Source organism: Felis catus, chromosome F1 (assembly GCF_018350175.1).
Source record: "Felis catus isolate Fca126 chromosome F1, F.catus_Fca126_mat1.0, whole genome shotgun sequence".
NCBI lineage: Eukaryota > Metazoa > Chordata > Mammalia > Carnivora > Felidae > Felis > Felis catus.
In genome coordinates, this window is record NC_058384.1 from 53,325,101 (window position 1) to 53,350,235 (window position 25,135).

At 37.8% G+C, this 25,135-nt stretch overlaps 1 protein-coding gene across 2 annotated transcripts in view; it reads right to left on the reverse strand.

The window, feature by feature from the left end:
- USH2A (usherin) overlaps positions 1-25,135 on the reverse strand; it is a 773,795-nt gene that overhangs the window by 207,636 nt on the left and 541,024 nt on the right. For both annotated transcript variants that reach the window (XM_045048458.1, XM_045048459.1), the window contains 4 exons: positions 21,886-22,049; positions 10,518-10,727; positions 8,988-9,190; positions 4,461-4,573 (listed from right to left, as the gene is read on the reverse strand). In XM_045048458.1, the coding sequence (XP_044904393.1) occupies positions 4,461-4,573; positions 8,988-9,190; positions 10,518-10,727; positions 21,886-22,049 (690 nt within the window). The remainder of the gene's footprint in view (positions 1-4,460; positions 4,574-8,987; positions 9,191-10,517; positions 10,728-21,885; positions 22,050-25,135) is intronic.

Consider the following 25,135-nt stretch of genomic DNA (forward strand, 5'->3'; position numbering starts at 1 on the left):
AAGGAAGGAAGGAAGGAAGGAAGGAAGGAAGGAAGAAAGAAGGAAGGAAGGAAGGAAGGAAAGGAAGGAAGGAAGGAAAGGAAGGAAGGAAGGAAGGAAGGAAGGAAGGAAGGAAGGAAGGAAGGAAAGGAAGGAAGGAAAGGAAGGAAGGAAGGAAGGAAGGAAGGAAGGAAGGAAGGAAGGAAGGAAGAAAGAAAGAAAGAAAGAAGAAAGAAAGAAAGAAAGAGAAAGAAAGAAAGAAAGAAAGAAAAGAAAGTTGGTAAAGGGATTGGAATTAAAAATAAACAAACAAAAAACATGGTAGAGAGGGACTTTCTGAGGCTGGCCAATATGGAGTAAACCTATTACAGCCTCTCTCTGACTGATTATCACTAAAAAGTGTGCAGAAATTACAAGAAGCAACCACCTGAGGATTCTGAAAAGTTAACAATAGAGGCAGATAAGGAGGAGAGGGGAAAAAATTAAAGGATGAATTTCTCATTGTTTTCCCTCCTTGTTCTCCCATCTTTAATCCAAGAGCAGCCCCGGTGTAGAATTGTGCACTGGACAAGTAAAACCTATGTGAGAAACCCCATCTTTCTGGCCAGAGTACAAAAAGGCCTTACAAGCCAGAGGGTGTGAGGGGAAATTCCTGTTCTGTTTTTTCTTTTTTTGTCCAGACTTGCTCTGAGGATGATTCTGGTCAAGGAGCTGCACTATAGCAGTCCTGGTCAAAAGGGAATCCAAAATCCTAGGAAAAATCCATCTTTCTGACCAGAGGAACCAGGGAAAGGGGCTCCTGTGATCTAAAACATGTGTGTGGGAGGTGTCCCTGTTTTCCTTCCACTTTCTCTTATCTTGTTGCTCTCGCCAAACAGCCTCATTTATGTAAAATGTCAGGTAACTTGGGAGGCTAAAATTTCAAGAGAAACCATATCTTCCTAGCCAAAGATCCCACAAAGGAAGCACCAGGGATCTGGAAAATGTGGGAGGAATCTCAGACAAGAGAGAGCTAGGTCATCTTCAACGCAAGTCCCTACTCAAGTCTAAGCCGCATATGCACGGTTGCTTTCCATGCAAAGGCAATCTGAGCGTCACAGCAAAGACTCTGAGATACGAACCATTACATAACCCTCCAAACAAATACCAGATTAGCCACTGAAAGGTGCATACATGGGGCAGACATGAAGCGGCATAGCAAAGCTTTTGAAAAATGAACTGACATTGGAACCCCTGAGCACATAAAGCCAAGACAATATTTGCAGTCTGAAGGTAACCAGATGATTACCTGCTGAAGGAAACGAAAACTTCATCCTTCTTCAAATTTTTAACGGGACTCAAATGATCACAATCTACTATTCAAAATGTCCAGGATACAATCCCAAATCACTCACAATTACACTAATCAAAAGAAAGCTGAAGTGGCTATATTAGTATCAAAGTATACTTTATAACAAGAAAATTACCAGAAAAAAGGGATATTATGCAATGATGAAAGAATCAATTTACCAAGACATAGCAATCCTAAATGTATATGAATCTCATCATAAAGCATCGAAATACATGGGGCAAAACAGAGAGTTCTAAAAAAGAAATAGATATGCCCATAATTATATCTGGAAATTTCAACATTCTTCTCACAATATTTGCTTTTGAGAACAGACCTGGGGAAAACAATGAAGGTTTCATCATTTTGATTGTAGTCTTCCACTTTATCATGATTTTTAGCTTTGCCCCTCCTCCCAGCCTTCCACTGTGCCTAGTTAGCCTTAATTCCTAGATGCCTCTGTTCAGTTTGTCCAGAGAATACACTTCTGATCTCATGGTAGTAGAACATGCTAGATGGAGCAAGAGAAGTAGACACCAGGATACATACTATGGAGGTAGGGCACCGTGAATTTTTGGATGGTTAATTTTATGCATCAACTTGACTGGGCCACAAAGTGCCCAGATATTTGGCTAACCATTATTTCAGTGTATATCTGTGAGGCTGTTTCTAAGGAGATTAGCATTTGAAATGGTGGACTTGGTGAAGTAGATTACCTACCCCATGTAGGTGAGCAACATCCAATCAGTTGAGAGTCTGAATACAACAAAAAGGTGGGAGAAGGGAGAATTCCCTCCCTTTCTTGGCCTGCTTACTTGAGCTAAGACATCAGTCTTTTTCTCCTCTCAGACTTGAACTGGAACTTATACCTTTGGCTCCTCTGACTTTCAAATCAGAGAGACTTTGAGAGACTACACCACTAGCTTTCCTGGGTTTTCAGATTTTGGTTCTGTTTCTCTGGAGAACCCTAATTACAGGTTCCAACCACATTTTTTTTCCAGATTTTTAGCTAATCTCATGATTCCAGCTTTGAACTTTACATCTTCCTCTTCTTCACTAACCTTAAAAGTTGTAAGTGCTCAGACACCGAGGTTCTCTGCAGGGTAAATTAGTTTGTTTTGTGTCATTATCTCCTTCTGCCAACCAAACTTTGGTTGTAAATGTTTTCCACTGCACTAACTCATTTGTTTCTCCCTGCCAAACATTGCTTCCAAAATTGTGTTGAAATCTCTCTTCTGTTGTCTGCTCTGTCATTTTTCTTCCTCTTGTTGTATGATGCCTTCATTAATATTTTTGCCATTAACGTATACATTTGAATGTAAATAATCTTTAACCACAACTATTACTCTGCTATTATCTGTAAGAATCTTTTTAAAATAAAAAAAAGTATCCTAGAAGCACAGACACATATAGACATTTGTCCAATGTCTAATAAAACCTACAGATTTTTAGCTACATATAAATATGTAATTTAAGACATACTCCTTTATGCCATTCATCTGGGCTTAGGTCATGAGGATGAGAACAAACAAGAAATTTGACAACATCCACCCACCTAACTATAATTCTTCCTTGAGTTCTTGAAGACAGAACTCAATTATTGCATCATCCATGACGCCTTCACTGATAATCCTGGGTAGAGTTCAGTGTTTTTCTCTTTATGTTTTTCCTGCATATTATAAACTTATGTTGTGGAGTTTTTTACATTATTCTATATACATTTGTTTAGGGCAGTGTCTCTATAGTAGACTGAAAACTTTGAAAATTTAAAACCATGCCTTATACTTTTTAAATTAATTTTTCTTCTTATATTATTATAACCACAAATGTATTTGCTGGTACTTTTTTCATTTGACTATTTTCCCTTTGCATAGTAGGCAATTCTGTGGATAGGGAAAATTTGCTGACAAGATTATCAATTAATTAGCACATGTGAAATTAGATAAATATCTGTCATGTGTTAGATAAAAGATGGACTCAAGGAGACAAGGCATGATTTTTGCCCTGAACAGCTAAGCATCCAATTACTTGGGTTTTTTTTTTCTAATTATTTTTATCTTTAGTTCCCTAAATCAGTACAGATATTTTTAAACTGATTTTAAAGAAACATAGAAATGTTAATATGTTGCAAAAGGATCCTTCAGAATTGAAATCTTTTATAACAAATCTATTAATTTGTTCAGTGTGTATGTGGGGTGTGTGTGTGTGTGTGTGTGTGTGTGTGTGTGTGTGTGTGTACAGGTGAAGGGTGATTCATTTAGCTGGAACATCATCCCAGTATGATGTGGGAGTACTCAGATTTCTTTCTCTAGCCTCAGACTGATGTAGAGGGATGAACTACTCTCATGTCAATTTTGGCTTGGGATACTTGACATTAAATCTTTTTATCATTATTATTGTTAACTTGAACTGAAAAGAGACTCACTTTCAATCTATGGCCACTTCTCAGCAATACATGAGCACAGAAAAATAATGAGATTGTACCAAGAATCTGATAACAGTGGTAATGGTTATCCAGACATTATCTCCCCTGTTTATTTTACAGATTTTTTCTAGGTTTAAGGCAATCTGATACATGTAAATCTAATTTTTTTTTCAAAGAGAGTAACTTAGAAGGTAATTAATCTAGTGAAAATTGTATTCTTTGCCTTACAAAAGGATTCACTTAATGACACATTTAAATACAGAAACGCTTTCATGCATTTAAGCATTTGCTCACAGGTTACTAAATAAAGGGAAGTGAAACTGGGAAATCGGGGACATTAAAGCTTAAGTATTAGGTGATGTGACCAGTGAAAATCAATAGCTAATAATACAAAAATTTTGATTTACGCAGGTGTTTATAGCAACTTTCTAAAATGAAATTGTCATGGTTGGGATGAAATGTTTGATTTTAACGTTCATTGCTTATGATCAGCTTTTTATTTATTTTTTTAAGTTTATTTATTTTTGAGACACAGAGAATGCATAAGCTTATGCACAAGCTGGGGAGGGGCAGAGAGAAAGGGAACAGAAGATCTGAAAGGGGCTCTGAGCTGACAGCAGAGAGCCCAATGAGGGGCTTGAACTCACAAGCGGTGAGTCAGAGGCTTGTGACTGAGCCACGCAGGTGCCTCTGATCAGCTCTTGACATTAACTGGCAAAAAATTTTTACCTTGAAGCGATGCCGTGAATTGTGGGTGTTGGTATATCACTTGGAGTATCCTCCACAGTGGTGATTTGGGTGCCATTGCTTTTCGCACAGGCATATTTGGTGCAGACTTCAACCTACAAACAGTTTAGAAAAGAATAAATCCAACTATTTTCAAAATATACACTGCCAGTGGCTTGAATCCACCCACCTTCATTTCATAGGACTCTCCTATTAGTTCTCTATAACTTCTTAGAGTTCTATAAATATTAATTTTTGATGTTGTTTGACTACATTGGTTCAAACTCAGAATATGATATAGAAATGAGCTCAGGACAGTTGATTTAGTGATGATGGTGATGTTTAGTCTCTGGTTCCAACCTTTCAGAAAGAGACAGACATATTCATCCCTTTGGGGCACAGTAAGGAATGGAAGATGTTTAGGTGACAGTATATAAGCTTAGTAGGTTATCACTGCATACTGCTCTCTAGATCTACAACCAGGTAGTGTAATGATGAGTTCTTGCAGAAGTCTTGACATTTTAGAACAAATAGCCCAAATGTTAATGTACAATGGAAGAAAAACGAGGTCTAGAGAAGCCTTTCAATGTGGCTGAGCTACTTTATATTCATCTGTTCCAGCTGCAGTTGTATTTTTACCTTAATCACAGCAGAAAATCATCATTCATCCCTTTAATTCTGCCATCTAATCTGACTAAAAACTGAGGAGGGTGGAGTAACTAAAGATTAGAAATCGAGTTCATCAAGCATTAGTAACGCAAAAGAAACACATTCAGCAAGTGGGAGGAGAGACAAATGAATGTACAAAAGATTGCTAGTGAAACACTCACAAAGTGACATCATTCTGTTTCCAATGAAAGGATAAGCCAAAGAGAAACTGTACTTTTTCCAATGCTCACTTACTTTCAGCAGCTAATACATAAAAAATGAAGGGGGAAGCTGGATACCGATGCATCTTAAACACTAATACTGAGCTTTTAAGTGAAGCAGTTCTCTGGATTTCCACTAGCAATTGAGAAAAGACAAATGTGTCTCTTACTGTATTTAGTAGTTACGTCATTTTATTCATGGGGCACTTTACACCTAAATGGGAATTGGAGCACATTTTTATGATGCTGTTTGAGTTGTGTTCTTTATGTATGCCATATAGTATTTTATGTATTCCATATAGTATTTTTCCTATCTACTAATATTTAGTAGAGATGTGGACACTGCCAAGGCCCTCCACTCTGAGTATGTCCAATGAAACCCCAAATAATTTAAAGGGAAATTAACTTAAAATATACTTGCTGCAATAGAATTAATGACAATAAAACTTCATACATATTAGGCAATATTTGACTATATGGTGCATAATTATAACTAAAAATCAACTCCAGTTCATTATGTAAGTAATATGTGCTCAATATTAATGGGAACTGGCACAAATAATTTTATTGAGTCTTCATGACTCCATTTTCATCAGCTTGCAAATTGGGGGTGAGAGAAATCAGGGAATATGATCAAGCTGAATAGATATGAGATATCTAATCCAGGCTTTACTGTATTCTAGTCTTATCATCTAAATACTAAGCATAGCTTTAAGTTCCAAACTACTTAGCTATATTCTGGGGCACTTGGGGTGGCTCAGTCAGTTGAATGTCTGACTCTTGATTTTGGCTCAGGTCATGATCCCAGGGTCATGGGATTGAGCTCCATGCCAGGCTCCACACTGAGTTTGGAGACTGCTTAAGATTCTCTCTCTCTCTCTCTCTCTCTCTTTCTCTCTCTCTCTCAAATTAAAAAAAAAAAAGTTACAACAAAACAAAACTAAGCTACTATCTCTATTCAAATGATTCTCCAGAAAACTCTTATTTTGACTTTGGAGAAATGTGTCAATATTTTTCTCAACTTACTAAGGTAACAGACCAAATTTCATCTTTGGGATATTTCTGCTGCTATAGCTATATTGCATAATGTGAATGAACCACAAATATAAAGGTTGACTGATTCACATAAAAACAAAATTGAACCAAAAATTGACATTTTTAATGTATTTATATATATTATATATATATATATAAATTATATAGAAGGGATATATAAAATAACTCATTCAAAAAAGTAGATATTTGGATCTATATGTCTGCTTTATAATCCATACATGTTTGACAGAGGGGGTTAACACAGAGAACCTAATCCTAAAGTAGTAGGCATATCAATTAGGTGCAACATATTGTATACATACATATACGTATATATACATATACATATAAATATTTTTATACGTATATATTTATACATATATGTATATATATACACATACACTGGTATATACATGTATATTTATTTATTTACTTATTTATTTTCAAAATTTATTCATTTATTTTGAGAGAGAGAGCATGCACATGCATGTGAGTGGGGGAAGGGCAGAGAGAGAAGGAAAGAGAGAATCCCAAGCAGGCTCTGCACTCCCAGCACAGAGCCCATCTCAGGGCTTGAACCCAGGAACTACGAGATCATGACCTGAGCTGAAATCAGACATTTAACCCACCGAGCCACCCAGGTACCCCTGGATGCATATTTTAAATGGAGTCAAATCCCAAATCATCTTTGACATCATGAACAAAAATCATTGTAATCTGTTATTCAAATTTCCAGTGATGCAACAACTATTTCAAGTGGAATATTCCTGGACTGTGGAGAGCTTCACAAAAATATAGTTTATCAAGAATAAGAACATCTTAGTCACTAATAACACAACTAAAATATTAGATTATAATTTGGTATTTTGTCTCCTTATTTTGTTAGATGTCCCAAATCTGATCCAAATACATTCTTTTCAGGCCGCTAGTGACTCAAACCAGTAGGGATGAGTGAAGCCTTTTATAGGACAACATGACTGAAACACTTACACATCAACTGTTACATAGTCAGAAAGCTGGATGAGGACGTGCATGCATGCATAGCCCCTATTGATCTCACCTTAGGTTGTATTCTGAGTCCTGATAAAGCAAATAAATAAGTTGCCTTTTGAGGACTCAGCCAGCTTTCTCCATCAGCGCCCCCCAAAAGAATAATACAGCAAATACTCTGTCACCTTCCTAAGCCAACCTTGTTCACAAAGCTATATGTGTAATTATTTTGAATGTGGTTTTTATTTTCTAATTTTCTATGATGTACATGCACATAGAGACTCACTCTAAGAACCGTGAACATAAACATCAGTCCGTGTGTGTTCCATTCTAAGATGACTCAGGTGAGTTCATGGAAATCATGGAATGTAATGAAAACTAATCAGCATACCTTTCTTCCTTTATTTTTATTTTGTTTTCTTAGGAACCTAGGCCTAGCAGCGGGGGGTGGGGGGGCGGGGAGTGGTAAAACATTGGCTCTAGCCAGATGACTGTGTATGTTTCCCCTTCCAAGGTGAGGGAAAGAAGGGGATGGGAAATGAAAGAGGTAGCACTTACTAGACAAAGTCAGTGAATGTTTCTGTGGTCAAAGAAAATTTCCATGCTTAATATCTTTTGAAAATTATTTACAAAGCTCTTACAAATGTTGGAAGTAGCATAGATTAATTAAAAATTTACTACATTACAGCCCTTCTCTATAAACTTTGAGTTTCTGTTTTTATCATTAATTTCCACATTTGGCCTTGTTATCTTTTATATCCCAGCAGTGTAATGAGTTCCAATTCCTTGGGGGAAAGTTCTTTGTTGAAGATTCCTTAGTTGTCTCTATATTTTTTCTATTTTAAAGATCAGCAGATCTCAAAGAGGTCTATGAGTTGGGCCTCAGATGGTCAATGCAATATGAAACTGCACACTAACTTTTGTCATATAGGCACATAGGTGTTTTTCTAGGGCAGGGTGCACTGACATCATTAGATTATCAAAGAGGTTCAAGGGCAAAAAAGTTTAAGGATAACTGTTCTCACATAGGCCAGGGTCGACAAACATTTGGTAGATGACAACAGATAAATTTCTTTCATCTTCAGGTCAAACCCTTTAATATATTTTGTCTGCCATATATTCATTTATGTTTTCTTGCCGCATTCAGAGTCACAGAATGCTAGAGGTCGATAGAATGTTTTAAGTCACCAAGTCCGCTGCCCTTATAAAAAAGATAACTGACACCAAACAGGTTATGTGGCTTCCCTGAAGTTATTAAATTAGTAAATAGCAGAAATAGGAATAGAAGAATGTCTCCACATTCATAGGTTGATTCTGATTTTGATATTAGTAAAAGAAACAGGATAAAGGTCAACTGTTTAGCAAGATTTACCGCAAATACGTGATTTGCCTCATTTTGCCAGCAAGAATATCATCACCATCGTTTTCCATATTACCATTACCTTCTCTCCTGAGACTCATGTGTTTGCCCACAGCAAACAGATTTAATCCTAATCAATTTCCCTCTTTTCTCTCCCCTTCCCCAGTAAATAAATAATCTGTAACCAAGACGGAAGGTATTCACTTAGAGACATAGCCTGGCAATGTTTTATTTAACACACCTATAAGCTTAGCCATCAAAAAACAGTGTTCTAACCTGAATGTCATAGATTGTGAAGGGAGACAGGTCTCTCAGAATGAAAGACCCAGGCACATTCATTCCAGTCTTGTAGAGCTTATTATTTACATAGACAGAATATTCAGTGATAACGCCATTTGGGTTTGAAGGAGATGTCCAGATGACACGTACAGATGTACTGTTGATGATGACAACCTCTGGAGGAAGCATGCCCTGAGGCTCTAGAATTAAAGGAAGAAACTGAATAAACTCCAGCTGTCTCTGAAAAAGCACTTGTTAAACTAAATGCAGATTAGTATTTAGGTTTTGCAAAGGGTTCCTTGCTTATCTGCTTTTCTCTGATGAAGTTATCACAGTCTGTAGTCCTCTGTAAATTGGCTTATTATACTCTCAGTCAGAAACCATAAGAATTGGTGGTAAAATGCTTTATACCACCAGCATAGTGCTAATCTTCAATACTATGTGACCAGTGGGATATGATGATAAATTATTCACCCATCTGCACCACCAACACATATCTATTATTTGTCTCTTTTCCCATCCCTTCACGCCATACCTCCCAGGGAAAAGGAAAGAAAATTTGCTCCTTAAGCAAAAAATAAAACTCAAATACATTGAGGCTGAGGCTGGTGGAACGTAAAAAAATCATTTGATGTTACTAGCTTGTAACTCAAGCAATATGAAGCAATAATGCAATATTGTCATTATGTAAATGATTTTGAATGTTGATTACCATAGGTAATGATGAAATCTAACATTAGGAAAAAAATCTTGCTTGGCGTTAAATTACACAATTATTCAAGCATGTCAGAAATAACTATGCAAAGACCTATTTTTATCATAAGAACCCATCTTAACTAGTTGAAAAATTGTCCTTGTGATCCATTCTATTTTATAAACAAAAGGTGTCGACCTTTGGCACCACAAAGGGAAATGGGTTCCACACTTAAAGTGCTCTGCTAATGACCTGGAACACTTGCTTGGGAGGTAATGATATTATAATGTTTATAATGAGACTTTATAAAGCCAAAAAGATTAGAAAGACCATTCCAAACACATTTCAGATTCACAAGTTGCTTCCCTTGCTTCCTCCCCCTTGCTAACTGGCTTAGAAATGAGTCAGAGGCAATTTTTCTCAGTGGCTGAACCTCCACCTACCATTTCTGGTGACTCAGGGAGAGCCCTCACTGTGTTTGGCTGTCGTTTTGAAAAGCATACTGCTTCTAAGAGCAAATCTTTAGAACAAAATGTTTCTAAATGTCACCATTTATTGATGTGAACTCAGCTCCAAACTAAGCATACACTGAAAAGAACAGGAACAAACTGGGCTAATATCCCATTATTAGAGCCTTGTGCTACTGTCTCTAAGGGACCACGTATTGATCTGCCACTTGACGACAGCGAGCACTTAAGCGTTTTAGCCCCAACCCCCTTCCCTCCAACACCGGAAATTTTATAATGGAGGGATGACTGATCTCAACCTCAGCAAGAATCAATCAATTTCATTTGCATCTCTGAAGCCAAGGGTCCCTTGAAGTCTGGACTCACCCCCATCGAAAGTGGTTGCACACAATACATCACCACTGATGCTGTGGACTCCATTGAAGACAGAGATAAAAATCCGATACTCTGTGTTTGGATTTAAGTGGCCGATGACATGAGAGTTTACATCTGGGAGGATTTTTAGAGATTCATTTGAGGTAGCAGAACTCCAAAAAAGTGTATAATATTCAACATCACCTTGTAGGTCTTGAAAAGCTGTTGACAATAAATGCAGGATACTGTAAATGTGGCTGATCTGAAAGGTTCTCAGGGGAAAAGATAGAAAATAAATTTTATCTTTAGCTATTTCTAGAAGGGGACAATGGAAAGCTCATGGAAACTTCTTTTTGGTGGTGCTGGTTTCTTTTTTTTTTAACGAAGTTAATTTTTTCCCTCTCATCCCGTAATTAATTGCATAGATACTTATCCTTACAGGAAAATAAAATTTTAAATTTCCTTTAAATATTTTAATTATGTTACTTATAGTTATGCAACTAATTTTCAAAACTGCAATGTAACACTTACAAAAGGAAACTAAGAGTAAAATAAAATATTCAATACATGGAACAACTTCTGTTTCTAAGTAATATCCTTGAGAGAAGTCTATGCTAATACAATTAAAGGCATATCGTCACACATATCCTAGAACTTGAGGCATTTTTAAAAATTGCTAACAAAATCTGCTAAATGATACCTAAAAGAACATTGGACTGATATCCTATTATATACACTCTTGATGTAACAGAGTGATACAGCACGCTCTCCTTAAGGATTTGCTCAGTAGGATCCCAGGATGATATTTGAATTTTATCAAGGTTCTCATTCTTTTCTCCTACTTCATTGTGTTTCTATGATGTAGACAAATGCTGAAAAGATGCCAAAATCAATCACTTACTGTCTGACAAATATAACTCATCAATTCCTCAACCGTCATCCTTTCAAAAACCACGCTACTGTTTTCTTTTTCCTCTTTCACCCGATTTCAACTTCTTTGGCCTAAGCTCTGTTTCTCATTACCTTTTTACAATGATGCTTTAAAAAGAAGACATAAAACAGCCATATTTTGGGGGTACCTGGGTGGCTCAGTTGGTTGAGCATGCAACTCTTGATTTTGGGTCAGGTCATGATCTTGCAGTTCACTGGATGGAGCTCCAGGTTGGGCTCTGTGCTGACAAAGCCTGCTTGAAATACTATCTCTCCCTCTCTACCTGCCCCTCCCCCACTCTCTCTCTCTCTCTCTCTCTCTCTCTCTCTTAAAAGAAATAAATAAACATTAAAAAAGCCATATTTTCTTAGGTAGGAAATAGTATAAGTAGTACAATGTTCTACTTACATTAATATTATTTCTTAGGAAATAGTATAAGTAGTATACTGCTCTCCTTACATCAGTATTATTTTCAAAGACCTTATGCAGAAACTATTATCTTGGCTCATGTTAGAATTGGAGGTAGAATGTTGGTTTACGAGCCTGAAATTGTATGTAAAAGTATGTGTCAAAACAGTTCAGTAGCACTAGTCTAAGGACTGAAAGGAAAATGTGGCATTACTCTTTATGGTTATTTAAGTACAGTGTCTCTGATATGTGAGATCATAATACATGGCCATGTAGCGCAAGATGGCTTTAGAGAACATATGGCTTTCTTTTAAGGACCGCTTTTCATTAAGATCTTGAGGGTTTTGCATAAAGACTGAATGCTGAGCACATTACTGCTTTGATTTTAGCTCAAGCAATAGTTGAAAAGGTTTGGTATGTTAGCATATGTGAAAGAGTTTATAGTAAGAGATCTTTAGCAATGAATCTGGAAAACTCTGAGGATAAGATTTGTTTTTTTCTGATGTCACAAAATGTAAGCACTTTCAATAATGAGGTCATTATTATGTATTGGCAGGAACTGGTTATTCATAACCATCAATATTTTCCCAGATGATATTAGTCAAGTAGAGCAAAGCCATTGGTGCTATGAGTGCAAAAGTTCCTTCTTTCATTATAATTATTTTCTACTGGCTTACAGTTGCATTACTCATTAATTTATAGCAGTTGAGATATAATGGAAAATTCACTGGATTTGATGTACATGTTGTAAAATTTTAGTTTGTTAAATGAGGACTCTGGTTAGAAATCCAAGCCCTAAAGATACAATTTAATGCAGTGCTTTCAAACTTGCAAATATAAATGGGTATTACCTGGGTTATTAAATGCGCCTGATGTCTTTTCCATCAAGTTCCAATCAATGTACCTATGTATATACATCAAAAATATTGCAACTAGCACTGAAAGTTCAAGATGAGCAAAGATTCTATGTTAATATGTGGATAAAATTCCATTAAATGCTCATTCTTACCCATGGACCATATGTCAACCCATCTGAAATAGAAAAAAAATCTATTGTCCCCCCCAACTATAGAAAAAGATGGTGATTCAGTTCCATTGGTTATGTCTTACTCCATGATATAGAGACCTCTATAACCTGAAACAGGCAGCATCTCTGGGCAAAAAGCACCAGATATCTGCACTGTCTTGTCTCTCACCAACATCTACTTCAACATTTCTTTTTCCTCATTCATTTAGACAGTAGAGTACAGAGTCCAAAACACAGAAAAATTATAGGAACATATTATATTTTCATATCCTAGTCATCTGATGAGAAGTTCTTGCAGGCGTACACACATAAGAGTATGTGCTTTCATTGTTCAAACGTGTTTTTAAACTTCAGTGGGTTCTTCCCAAGTCACTGGACTGTCTAGGAAATAGAAGATACATCCTCAGTTCAATAGGCCAGCACAAAATTAAAGGCTGCTGACCTTGAGTCTATCTCTGAGAGAGGAATGCTATTAGAACAGAAATAGCTGGAATGAGGAGCCAAGTAAATCTCACCCTCCTTGTGTATTGGTAAAAGCTAAGCCTGAATACAGTTCCCTTTTTTAAAAGAAAAATATTAAGTTACAAGGCTTCTTCACGGTATAAGATAGGAAAACATTGTCTAGAACTTTCAAAAGCAGATTTGTGTGTGTATTACTTCTCTGAGAATGAAAGTTTTACAAAACATTTGCTTTGGGTTCTTAAAAATAACAAAAGGGAGATGCCTTTCTCCAAAAGAAGCCTCTAGGAAATGGGTACGTAATCATGAAAAGCCAGACATGAAGACAGAGATGTTAAGTCATCTTGCTTAAATAAGAAAGCGAGGAAACATAAAAAGCAATGGCTGAATCTGCATGGCAAGTAGAAAAGAGAGGAGTTAAAAATGCACAGTTGGAAAGAATAAAGAGGAAAACAACTGAGAAGAAATCAGTGAAAGTCAGAATTACAGATATTGAGGGCAGAGAACAAAAATACCTAATCAACTTGAAAAATACATGGAATAAATAATCATGGACATAAAATACCTCATGAAACCATACCCCCCAAAAAGGCTTATGTCCATAAATTGAATAGATTAATGAAGTTTTGATCAAAATAATGGAAATATATCCAAACACAGACATTTAATGGAACACTATAACATTTCAAAGGTAAACTAAAAATTGAGAGATTACCTACAGGGGGGCATGGGTGGCTCAGTCAGTTCAGCATCTGTCTGACTATTGATTGCAGCTCAGTTCATGATCTCACAGGTCATGAGATCAAGCTCTGTGTTGGGTTCTGCACTGACTCTGTGGATCCTACTTAGGATTGTCTCTCTCCTTCCCTCTCTGCCCCTTCCTGGCTTGTGCTCTCTCTCCTCTCTCTCTCTCTCTCTCTCTCTCTCTCAAGTAAATAAAGTTTAAAATAAATAAATAAAATAAAATAAAAGATCATCTACAAAGGAGAAAAAATCAGATAAGGTTTAGCTTCTCATCTGGAACATCAAATGTTTGAAGACAGTATAGCAATTTCATCAAGTTTTGGGGAAAAATATTTTGGTCCAAGAATTTCATACACATCCAAGTCATTATGTGCAAATACAACAGAGAGACTTCCTTATGTAGGGCAAAAAAATAAAAATAAAAAAACTAAGAATAATGAATTTATTTACCGTTAATGATAAAATTTCCCCAACAATATTATCCAGAAGACAAAAAGGTAATTCAAAATCCAGAATTCAAGATTTAGAAAATTTGGAATTGATAAAGAAAATTGAAACTATTTAGAGAAAATAATTATGAAAAATAATTATATAATAATTTATAAATCAGACATTAAAAATGGAAAGTGAGAAGGGCAAGGAAAGTAACAGTACACTGAATCCTGTATCATACATAAAATAGAACATCATGGAAAAATAGAGAAAGATAGCAGTAACTATCAATAGCATTAATGGGACACATAGCAATTTAACTTTAGAACTGATTATAGGGGATAAAATTTAGCATTCACTAACACCCATGTTTTTGTCTTCTTGTCAAATAGCCAGAATATATTTTCTGGGCTCCTTGCATCTGGGTGAGGTCATGTGACCAGTTTGTGCCACTGTTGGAGAAACGGACCATCTCTGATTGTGTTTAGTTTTTCCACCTGGAGGACTTGGGAAGGCCCATGGAATGGTGGACCTACTAGATGGAAGGAGTCAAGGTCCTTAAGTGGCTCCAGAGAGGTTAGAAGGGATGAGGAAGAGCTTCAGAGTGCTCAGATTTATGGTTTTGGTTTCTGTGTGAATCCCATTACATAAAATAGAAAACACAGTAGCAATTATGGGATGCAGGATTTGATATTTGATTCACTTGAGACTTCTTGAATTTTAAGTGATTTTGTGGCAACTAGGTAGACTTAGAAATTAAAGTGTGAATATCTGAGTTAGAGTTACATGATTTGGAGGTATACACGCCAGCTTGTGTTTGAAGCAACAAGAAAAAATGAGGATTTCCCATGAGGTTATATTTGTTCAGATATTTAATCCTATTTTGTGCAACCCATATTTTATAGAACACATAAATTTATCTGAGTAAAGGTGTTGCTCTAACTGTAGCATATCAATCAGGTCAATCTCAGTGAACTGAAGAAGAAGGTCATAACCTCTGGACACAATTTTTGTTATTAAATGCCATTTTGGGTGGTAATCTGTATGGGTTGATCAGAAATGTGGTCTTAGGGGCACCTGGGTGGCTCAGTCAATCAAGTGTCTGACTCTTGGTTTTGGCTCAGGTCACGATCTCACAGTTCAAGAGATCGAGCCCTGCACTGGGCTCTGTGCTGACAGCACCGAGCCTGCCTGGGATTCTCTCTCTCCTTCTCTCTCTCTGCCCCTGTTCATGCTCTCTCTTCCTCTCTAAAAATAAATAAATAAGCTTAAAAAAATTGGTCTTAGCTGTAGCAGATTCTCAAATATACAACAATCCCCTCTCTTCTGTAGTAGATTCCTAAATAATTTTAAAGCAGCTGTTAGGTGGGCTAGTTGAAAGTCCTCTTGCAAAAGCACTTAGATTATTCTCTTTAATGCTGTTGGATTCTTTTTAAAGATTATTGTTAATATCAATTATTATCCTCTAGATTTTTAGTATCTAAACTAGGGTCAGCCAATGATAGTCTATGGGCAAAATCTGGCCTATAGGCCAAATCTGTTTATATATAACCTGCAAACTAAAAATGGTTTTTACATTTTTAAACGGTTGGGGGAAAATCAAAAGAAGAATAGTATTTTGTGACATGTGAAAATTATATGAAAATGTTATTTCAGTGTCCATAATAAACTGTTACTGGCACACAGCCATGCTTGTTTAAATGTTGTCTATTGATGCTTTAGCACTACAATGGCAAAGTTGAGCAGTTGCAACACAGACTGCATGTAGCCTGCAAAGCCTAAAGTATTTACTATCTGGCTTTTTCAAAAATGTCTGTGATCTGATCTAGGGCAATTACAGTAAACCACTCCATTCTATAGGTGTCCAAATTTGTCTAGCATTGAATTCTTCAGCCACATTTCTCATTAGCAGGTGCATTGGGAGGTAATTTTGTCCAAATTTAAAAATTTGGTGGGATTCCATTAAGGTTATATTATAATAGAAGTGTCTTGCTCATAGATTCTCAAATTAGTGTCCAATTTCCCACGTTCCATGGTTCAGAGCTCTGTGTCATCAACTAAATACTTCTTAGAAAATACGAGATTATCAAAACTACTTCTTGTGGGGCACCTGGCTGGCTCAGTTGGTAGAGCGTGTGACTCTTGATCTCTGGGTTGTGAGTTCAAGCCGTATGTTGGCAGTAAAGTTTACTTAATAAAAAACAATTGTTTTTTAATCAAACTACTTCTTGAGAAAATTCTTTACTTGGACTCTGCTTGAGGGTAAAACTGCTCACATAAAGAGTTGGGAAGATCCTCTTGGCCAGTGATCCCAGCCAGGTTCCTCCTTTTTCTCAAAAAGGTATCTCGTGCTTTCTATCTAGGTGAAGCATCAATCAGAAACAAATAACTGCATTTTGGAAACCTAATGAGCTACTTTCATCTCTCATTATGTCCTAGCTCCTATCAATAGCCTGCCAGAGCAAATTGTATTTAAAGGAAATTGTATATGAGATGTGTTAATTATTCATCATTTTACATTTGGCAATGAAAACAGGATAGATAATTTCTGCTCCTTAAGTGAATTGATATGAGCAAACACAGACTGAGATAGTTACCAAAGCTGAGGTAACCAAGAAGCTCACCAATAAAGTGATTTAAATAAAATAGATGTTAATTTATAACTTACATAATAGCCCCAAGGTGAGTGAATCAGATTGTGTTCCATTTCAACAATCCAAGTTCTTTCTCTTATGGGGCTTTGGATGTCTTATGTCCATGCCTGCTGAGTTGAAACTGCGAACATTGCCATGTCTACATTCCAGTTCAGGGAAATCATGAAGAAAGAACAGATAGGCATCTGCCCAATGTTTTGTGACTATGACACAGAATGACACACAAATTTCTTTTCACATTTTATTGGCATAAACACAGGCACATGGCCACAACCAACTCCAAGGCTGGTTAAGTGTAGTCTCTAGATTGACAGGCAGAGAAACACAATGGGATGGCATAGAGAAGAGAACTTTGGATGGGATCATGAGGTGAGGACTTCAAGAGCACCATGTCAGTAAAGTATAAGGGAAGAAGGTCAGGTTACAACAGGCACACAAGTGAACAGGAGAGCAGCCCACGGAAAAGGCAAACACAGCCTATTTGCTTTGATAACTGTAGTGAAGGAGGAAGAGTAAGGAACAAGGTGCACCAACAATGGTGGATGCTTTTTAAAGGAGTTGACATCAGGGGCACCTGGGTGGCCCAGTCAGTTAAGCATTCATCTTTGGTTTAGGCTCAGATCATGATCTCAAGGTTCATGAGATGGGGCCCCTCATGGGGCTTTGCACTGACAGGGTGGAGCCTTTTGGGATTCCCCCCCTCCCTCTCTACCCCTCCCCTCCTCATGCTCTCTCTTTCTCTCAAAATAAATAAATAAACCAACAAAAAAAGGGCTGACATTGGAAATTATTAATATGTATTGCCATTCGAACAAGATAAATTCAGACAAAGTCAGAAATTCTTCTAAATTTAGGACAGTCTAAATTCTTCAAAATTTGGTGGCTTCTGACTAAGAGATCAAGATGATGAAGATGCCTTTCTTGTGGATTTAAACTTACTCTCTTAATGGTGACACCTTCATACTTCGTGAATTTTCCAGAGAGTTTACTGAGATATTGTAATGCAGGAGTAATGTCAGCCATCACTGTACTACCAGTGCCCAGGACAGAAAGAAGTCCTAAATAAATGTCTGTGGAAGAAAATGGAAGGAAAGGAAAGACATAGAAAGGTAGAAGAGAAAAGGAGAAAGAGGAGAGGGCAGGTGAAAAAGAGGAAGGAGAGAGATGGAAAGGGAGGGAGATGTGGTACAAGATGTGAACACCCGAAGGTTGGGGTGAGCTTTTGATGGATGGTAAGATGAACAGCATTTGGATGATTTTTCATTCCTCTTTTTCAGTCCCTTCCTCTCTCACTACCTCCAGTGCCTTCTTGCTCTATTCTGGCCACCTTGTTAGTGAGGTGACCTCAGAAGACGTGCTGCCTTTCCACTGCATCCCCTCATGGGCATTTTCTTATTTGGCTGTTTATTTTAGAGTCAAAGTGTGGAGGATCTTAATAAATCACTCAGCAAATGTTCACAACCATTGAGGCAAAATGCATGAGAAATAGCTGAAAATTGATTAGTTTGAGTTTGGGAAGACTGCTTACTAACTATAATGTTGAGTGAATTACAAAGTTCTAGTTTCTATCTCATAGGGCCTTTCTGAGAATGGCATGTATAATTTAACTGAAGGTGTTTTTGTATCTCTTTTTATAAAAATATGATTTTTTTCACTAATATAATTTATCTTCATGGTATTTCATTTAGGCTGAAATATTTTCTTTTATTATATCTAACAGGGATAAGAACCTCCTATCCCTATGGGGACCAGGAAGACAGAAAGCATGTGACCTGTCTGAAGCAGAAGCCATTAGTCAGTGACAATTGGTATTATTCCTCCAGCAACGCAGGAATAGTTTCACACAATCAATTGATTTTTCAAACCAATCCTCAAATCATCATCATTGTGTGAGACCTTCTGATTGTTATTTTTTTTTTAAATACTACAGACAAAACAGTGTAGGGGGGAGGGGGGAGTAAATGTGGCCTGTGTGCTGTCAGTTTGCAACATGTACCCTAAAACTGAATTGAAGAAATGTGGGGATGCGTGTACCTCACACGATATCACATAGCGATGCAAAAGTTTAAAAAATTGTTTTCAATGTTTGTTTATTTTTGAGAGAGACAAAGAGACGGACGGTGAGCTCCCAGAGGAGGGGGAGGGGGAGAGAAAACAGGAGACAGAATCTGAAGCAGGCTCCAGGCTCTGAGCTCAGCACAGAGCTTGATGCGGGGCTCGAACTCAGGAACTATGAGATCATGACCTGAGCTGAAATTGGACGCTTAACCAACTGAGCCACCCAGGCACCCCGAGATGCAAAAGTTTAAAATGGGTGCTTCTAGAATGTTCAATAACATTCCTGTTCACCTGTGGTTAGTAAAAATTTAGCAGAAATATACAGGTACCAAAATGGTGTGTACATATAGAGGTGATAGTTTAGAAAGAATATGGTTTTTTAAAATACATTTTATGTTTTTGTGAAAGACAATATTTAATAAGTAAATATTTATAAATTTATCCAGCTGACTTTCAACCCATAGTTTCCTGCCTTGTAGCATATTAAACAATGTGCCAAATGTATCCTGCGAATCAAGAAAACAACTTGCATTTAAATTACAAAAACTAGGTGGCCCTATCACTGAGGAGTGACCAGTTAATTTACTTAGGCGAGCAGGTTGCACAGAGGAAGAAAATGATAACGCAACAAGCTTTCGAAGAGCTGACCCTCTTCTGAGAGTTAACCTTTGTGCTCACAAATAGTTATCTGAAATATTTCTAAGGTATGAATGGAAATAACGGCAGATTGCATTACCTACATCCCGAAGGTCAGAGGTTCGGATTACCAAGGTAATGAAACTTCAGTGAGCTGCTGCAGATCCATTAGGTTTGTCAGTTTTTATAAGCATGCTTACTTCGGGCTTCCAATTATAACGTAAAGGACCTATATTGGCGAAAATTCAGCAGCTGGATCTTAACAGCAGTATTCAAATGTCAGATGAGGGGCAGGACATCCACCTTTATGAGCAGGCTCTTAAGATGAATCAGGTGGTGTGGGTAAAGTAGAGGAAGAGGGAGATGAGTGAAAATATATTATACATAACAATCCATCTCCAGATAAAAACTTCATATTTTTCCCAGAGGTGTCTCAGAGGGTAATCATAAGCATCAATTAACTTCCGTTCTTCCATTCAAATAGTTTAAGAGATCCCAAAAGAGGTGACACTGATTATTAGAAACCTGCAACCTTATAAAAACCCTAGGGTTACTTAGCGGCAACGGAGATCAACACAACCAGTACAGATTTTAATTTACAATTAATGTCGCCTAATACTGGTTTTAATTCGCAACTGATGCAACATGAAAGCAAATTCACTCAGATGTTCTCAGTGCTACAGGAAGCATGTCTTAGGCTGTAACAAAACTCAAAAGTTGAGTCAAAATCACATGGTTGCGACTCACCAACCAGGAGTAGACTTGTATCTTTCTATGTAATAGTAGATGATTACCCTGGCAGGTACAGTTTTCTTTCATAAGAGAAACATTTTAACTGGGGATTTCTAAATCAGGTATTTCTCAATATTTCGTACTACTGATACTTAGAAGAATGGTTACAATACATATTTCCATGATAAACAGGGTTGTTTTCTGTTTTCTAATATTTTTTTTCCAACATTTTTATTTATTTTTGGGACAGAGAGAGACAGAGCATGAACGGGGGAGACGCAGAGAGAGGGAGACACAGAATCGGAAACAGGCTCCAGGCTCTGAGCCATCAGCCCAGAGCCCGACGCGGGGCTCAAACTCACGGACCGCGAGATTGTGACCTGGCTGAAGTCGGATGCTTAACCGACTGCGCCACCCAGGCGCCCCTGTTTTCTAATATTTTTTAATGTTTATTTATTTTTGAGAAAGAGAGAGAGAGACAGAGAGAGTGTGAGAGGGGGAGGGCCACAGAGAGAGGGAGGCACAGAATCTGAAGCAAGCTGGAACTCATGGACCGTGAGATCATGACCCAGCAGAAGTCGAACTCTTAACTGAGCCACCCAGGCACCCCACGTGTTGTTATTTTCGGATTATGATAATGGATCACTACAAATTAACAGATTCACTATTAAATGCTACTCTATTGGCCAACTAGAAATGGAACTTCAGCTATTGTGGTTTCTAAAAAGTGGCCGAGAAGATTAGATCCATCTGTGAGCTGTTTTAACTGCCCATAAAGGTATGTTCTGAATGGGGCCAGGGTGAATCCCCTGCATTATTGAAGCAAGTCCAGTGATGACGTCCAGGCTCCATTTTCCTGTGCCAAGCTGGAATTGGGCCTACAACCAGGGTTGAAGATGATTCACTCAGAAAAATCCCTCACATTACAGCAATGCTACTCAGTGGTTCTTGCTAATAAGTGAGGAGTTACAAGATGGAGGGCAGAGCTTTTTTTAGGAAAGTGCACAATATTGCACTGTATTAAATTAATATGTGGCCATTTCAATACAACTGGCTGGTCTGACAGAAAATACACTTCCAACCAAAAGGAATGGAAGAGGTAGAGAAGCCCCAGGAAGGATGTATGAGCAGGGAGAGAGAGTCTGCCTCTGAAGAACAGCACAGAAATCTCGGCTTTTTGCTGTGTGTGTGTGTGTGTGTGTGTGTGTGTGTGTGTGTGTGTGTTTAACATGTCTACTTTAAATTCATTTTTGGTACTAATACATTGAGGGGAAAGAAAGGCATGAGAAGCTTACTTACTTGGTTTAGCCCATGTCACGTCTATGGCTGTGTGGTTAAGAACATTTGCAGTGAGATTGGCTCCCCTCTCTGGAAGACCAGCTAATGTCGTCACGGTAGCTGGTGGGCTTGGTGTAAAACCCACGCCGTTGTGTACAAAGACCTTATACTCGTACGTTGTAAACCTAAAAGGTTGTTTTTTAAAAGGTCATTATAAGTTTCTCTTTTACAGCAAACAAAACACACAATTTTCTTTTTCCTCACAGAATACAGGATTTCCTTCAAAATGCACAATTTTCTGTTTCCCCTAAAAATAGAATTATCTTCCTTTTCCTCCCTACACAAAGACATATCACTGTTTTTGTAACTCTGGAGCCTTCACCAGAGTGTCAGGAAAAATATTTTATTAGGAATGCTAAAGCAAATACCCACTGTTTAAAACAAATGCGGCTTATCATTTTCTCATTCTTATTGTTTTCAGAAGTGGTAAGGATTACAGCTCAATTCAAGATGCAATTACAAATCTGGCAACCTGCCAGCTTTCTATCTGAATTTGATCCAGAGAGTTTTACGCTCTTCTTTTGGGGAAACTCATCCATTTTCAAATATCAGAATCCTTCATCACCGTTTTCTTCCTGTACCTCTACTTTCTCCCCATAATCTCATTGGAAGATAGATAAACCCCTAAATCAAATCGTAGCTGTGACCAAAGTGTACAACATTCTCCCATGGAGAGTTTTGCTATAGCGAGCTGTATTTTGCAATCGTGTGAACATACTTCCTTGAGTCGGTACAGTGGAAGCTGAATATTGCTTTGCAGAAGGAGCAAAGTGGGTACCGGGTATGGAAATGTCATATGATGAATATTTCCCAAGTCATATACGAAATCAATGATTGAGTAAAGCCATCAATTCTTTACCCTTTTTGGTTCTTACAGACAGAAGACTACCATGCTCTCTTTGTTTGGTTCAAAACTGCCCAGATAGGAAGATGTTATTTCTAGACACAGTCATATGTTATTTATAGACCCTGTCTGGACAATAGCTTGGATCGGGAAACTTGCTTAAACGTGTTGCATGACACATAACTATTCCCGGAGCCATCCAGTACTCAGGACGAGTGCTGGCTTCAGATCATCGTCACCTTATCTGGGTTTCCCACATCATCCAGGATGCCTTGTATCCAATGTGGGGCCTGTGGAATCTGTCTCCGTGAGTCACACCTTATCAGGCATGACAAAGAGTAGACGCCATTTGCAGGATTCTGCAAAATAACTCTGCCGGGATTCTCCCAGCATTTTGCTCCCACCTTTGTAGAGGTCTGTTTGTCTCATCTCACTCACAGCCCAAAGACATGAGGCTCTGCCTCAGCCACATGGAACGTGTTGCTCTGCTGTAGTGACAGGAAAGGGCTTCGGGATTTCTTGGAAGCTGTTCATCTGTTTTCCCCAAATAAGTACTAGCATCAGATTTCTACATTTGTCTGTTTTACCCTTTCTCCTCATGTTTTTCTTTCCTTTTTTTCTGCTGTGTAAGCTGTAATGTGTTGAATTGTGTCCCCCCTCAAAATATGTTTAAGTCCTAACCCCTGGTACCTGTGAACTGAACTTAGGTGGAAATAGGATTTTTGCAGATGTAATCAAGTTGAGGTCTTACTAGATTTGGGAAGCCCTAAATTCAATGGACTGATGTCTTTATAAGAGAAAACAGAGGAAATTTTTGATAAGGAGACACATAGGGGGACACACAGAGAGAAGAAGGCCATGTGAAGATGTGGGCAGAAATTAAAGTTATATGGTCACAAGCAAAGGAACAACTGGGACGACCAGAAGTTGGAAAAAGTGAGGAACAATTTTTCCTCAGAGACTAGAGGGAGCATAGCTCTGACAACACCTTGAGTTTAGATTCTTAGCTTCCAGAAATGTGAGAGAATAAATTTCTGTTGTTTTATGCCACCCAGTCTGTTTCTGGCAACCCCGGGAAACGAATGCAAATGCTTTCAGCAAGTGCCAAATAGTTGACTGGACCAAGACAATTGGAAAGATAATAATAACCTTTACTTAGTAGTCGATGTGTTTCAGGAATTTTCCACATGCATTAACTCACTACCTCACAATTACCGCATAAGGTGCTATTATGACAACTATTTTGAAAATAAGGAAAATAATAAAGCTCAAAGAGTTAAATCACTTGCCCAATTTGTCAAGCTGGTGAGACAGTGCAGATTCAAGCCCAGACAGTCTGATTCTAGAGCCTGCTCTTTTAGCCATGATGCTATGCTGCCAACATACTAATGATGGTGATAATAATAGCAATAATAATCTTAAGGATAATCTGATCTGTCAATACTTGGATGATGTCATATGACTGGGGCTTGACCTTTGAGTTATTTTTCTGGCAGTGGGGATAGATTTTTGCTTAGGTATCCAAACAGTCTCACCAAATTTCCTCTGTAACCACCAGTATGAATTTGAAGGATGGTGAGTTGGGGTTAAGAGGGTAGCAAGTCTGTGACAAAAGAATGAAACAAAAGCTAATGGCTCACATGGGAATTGAACCAGCGACCTTGGCTTCATTAGCTCTCTCCCTGAGTGAAACACTTTTAATTGTGTTTTACTTCATAAAATGGCTTAAAACAAATTTAGCTAGAGGCTGGATGCCTAATCTTCCCTCCTACAATATTCGAATTTTTCTTCCACGTGTCTGTGCTATTATTCATTTAGTAATCTTTATGGCTTTAAAGGGATACCATTTGTGTGATTCTCTTCTGCAAGTGGAATTAATATCATCAGGTGAGTAAGTGATACATTGTAAAAAATTCTGTAGGGCCTCAGTTTGTCACGTGACAATTTAAGCTATTTCATTATAATTTAGGTGTGGTAAAATACATGTTTTATATCTACGCAGCAGAAATTGAGGCCATATAGATATATGTAACTGAAAAGTCCTGTCTGCAAAGCAATATTTAGAATTTTTTTTTATTTATTTATTTTTATTTATTTATTTATTTATTTTTGGGACAGAAAGAGACAGAGCATGAACGGGGGAGGGGCAGAGAGAGAGGGAGACACAGAATCGGAAACAGGCTCCAGGCTCTGAGCCATCAGCCCAGAGCCCGACGCGGGGCTCGAACTCACGGACCACGAGATCGTGACCTGGCTGAAGTCGGATGCTTAACCGACTGCGCCACCCAGGCACCCCGCAATATTTAGAATTTTTGAGTGAGACCTGACTCTAACTCAAATAATAAAAAACCCGCTCCATCCTTGAGG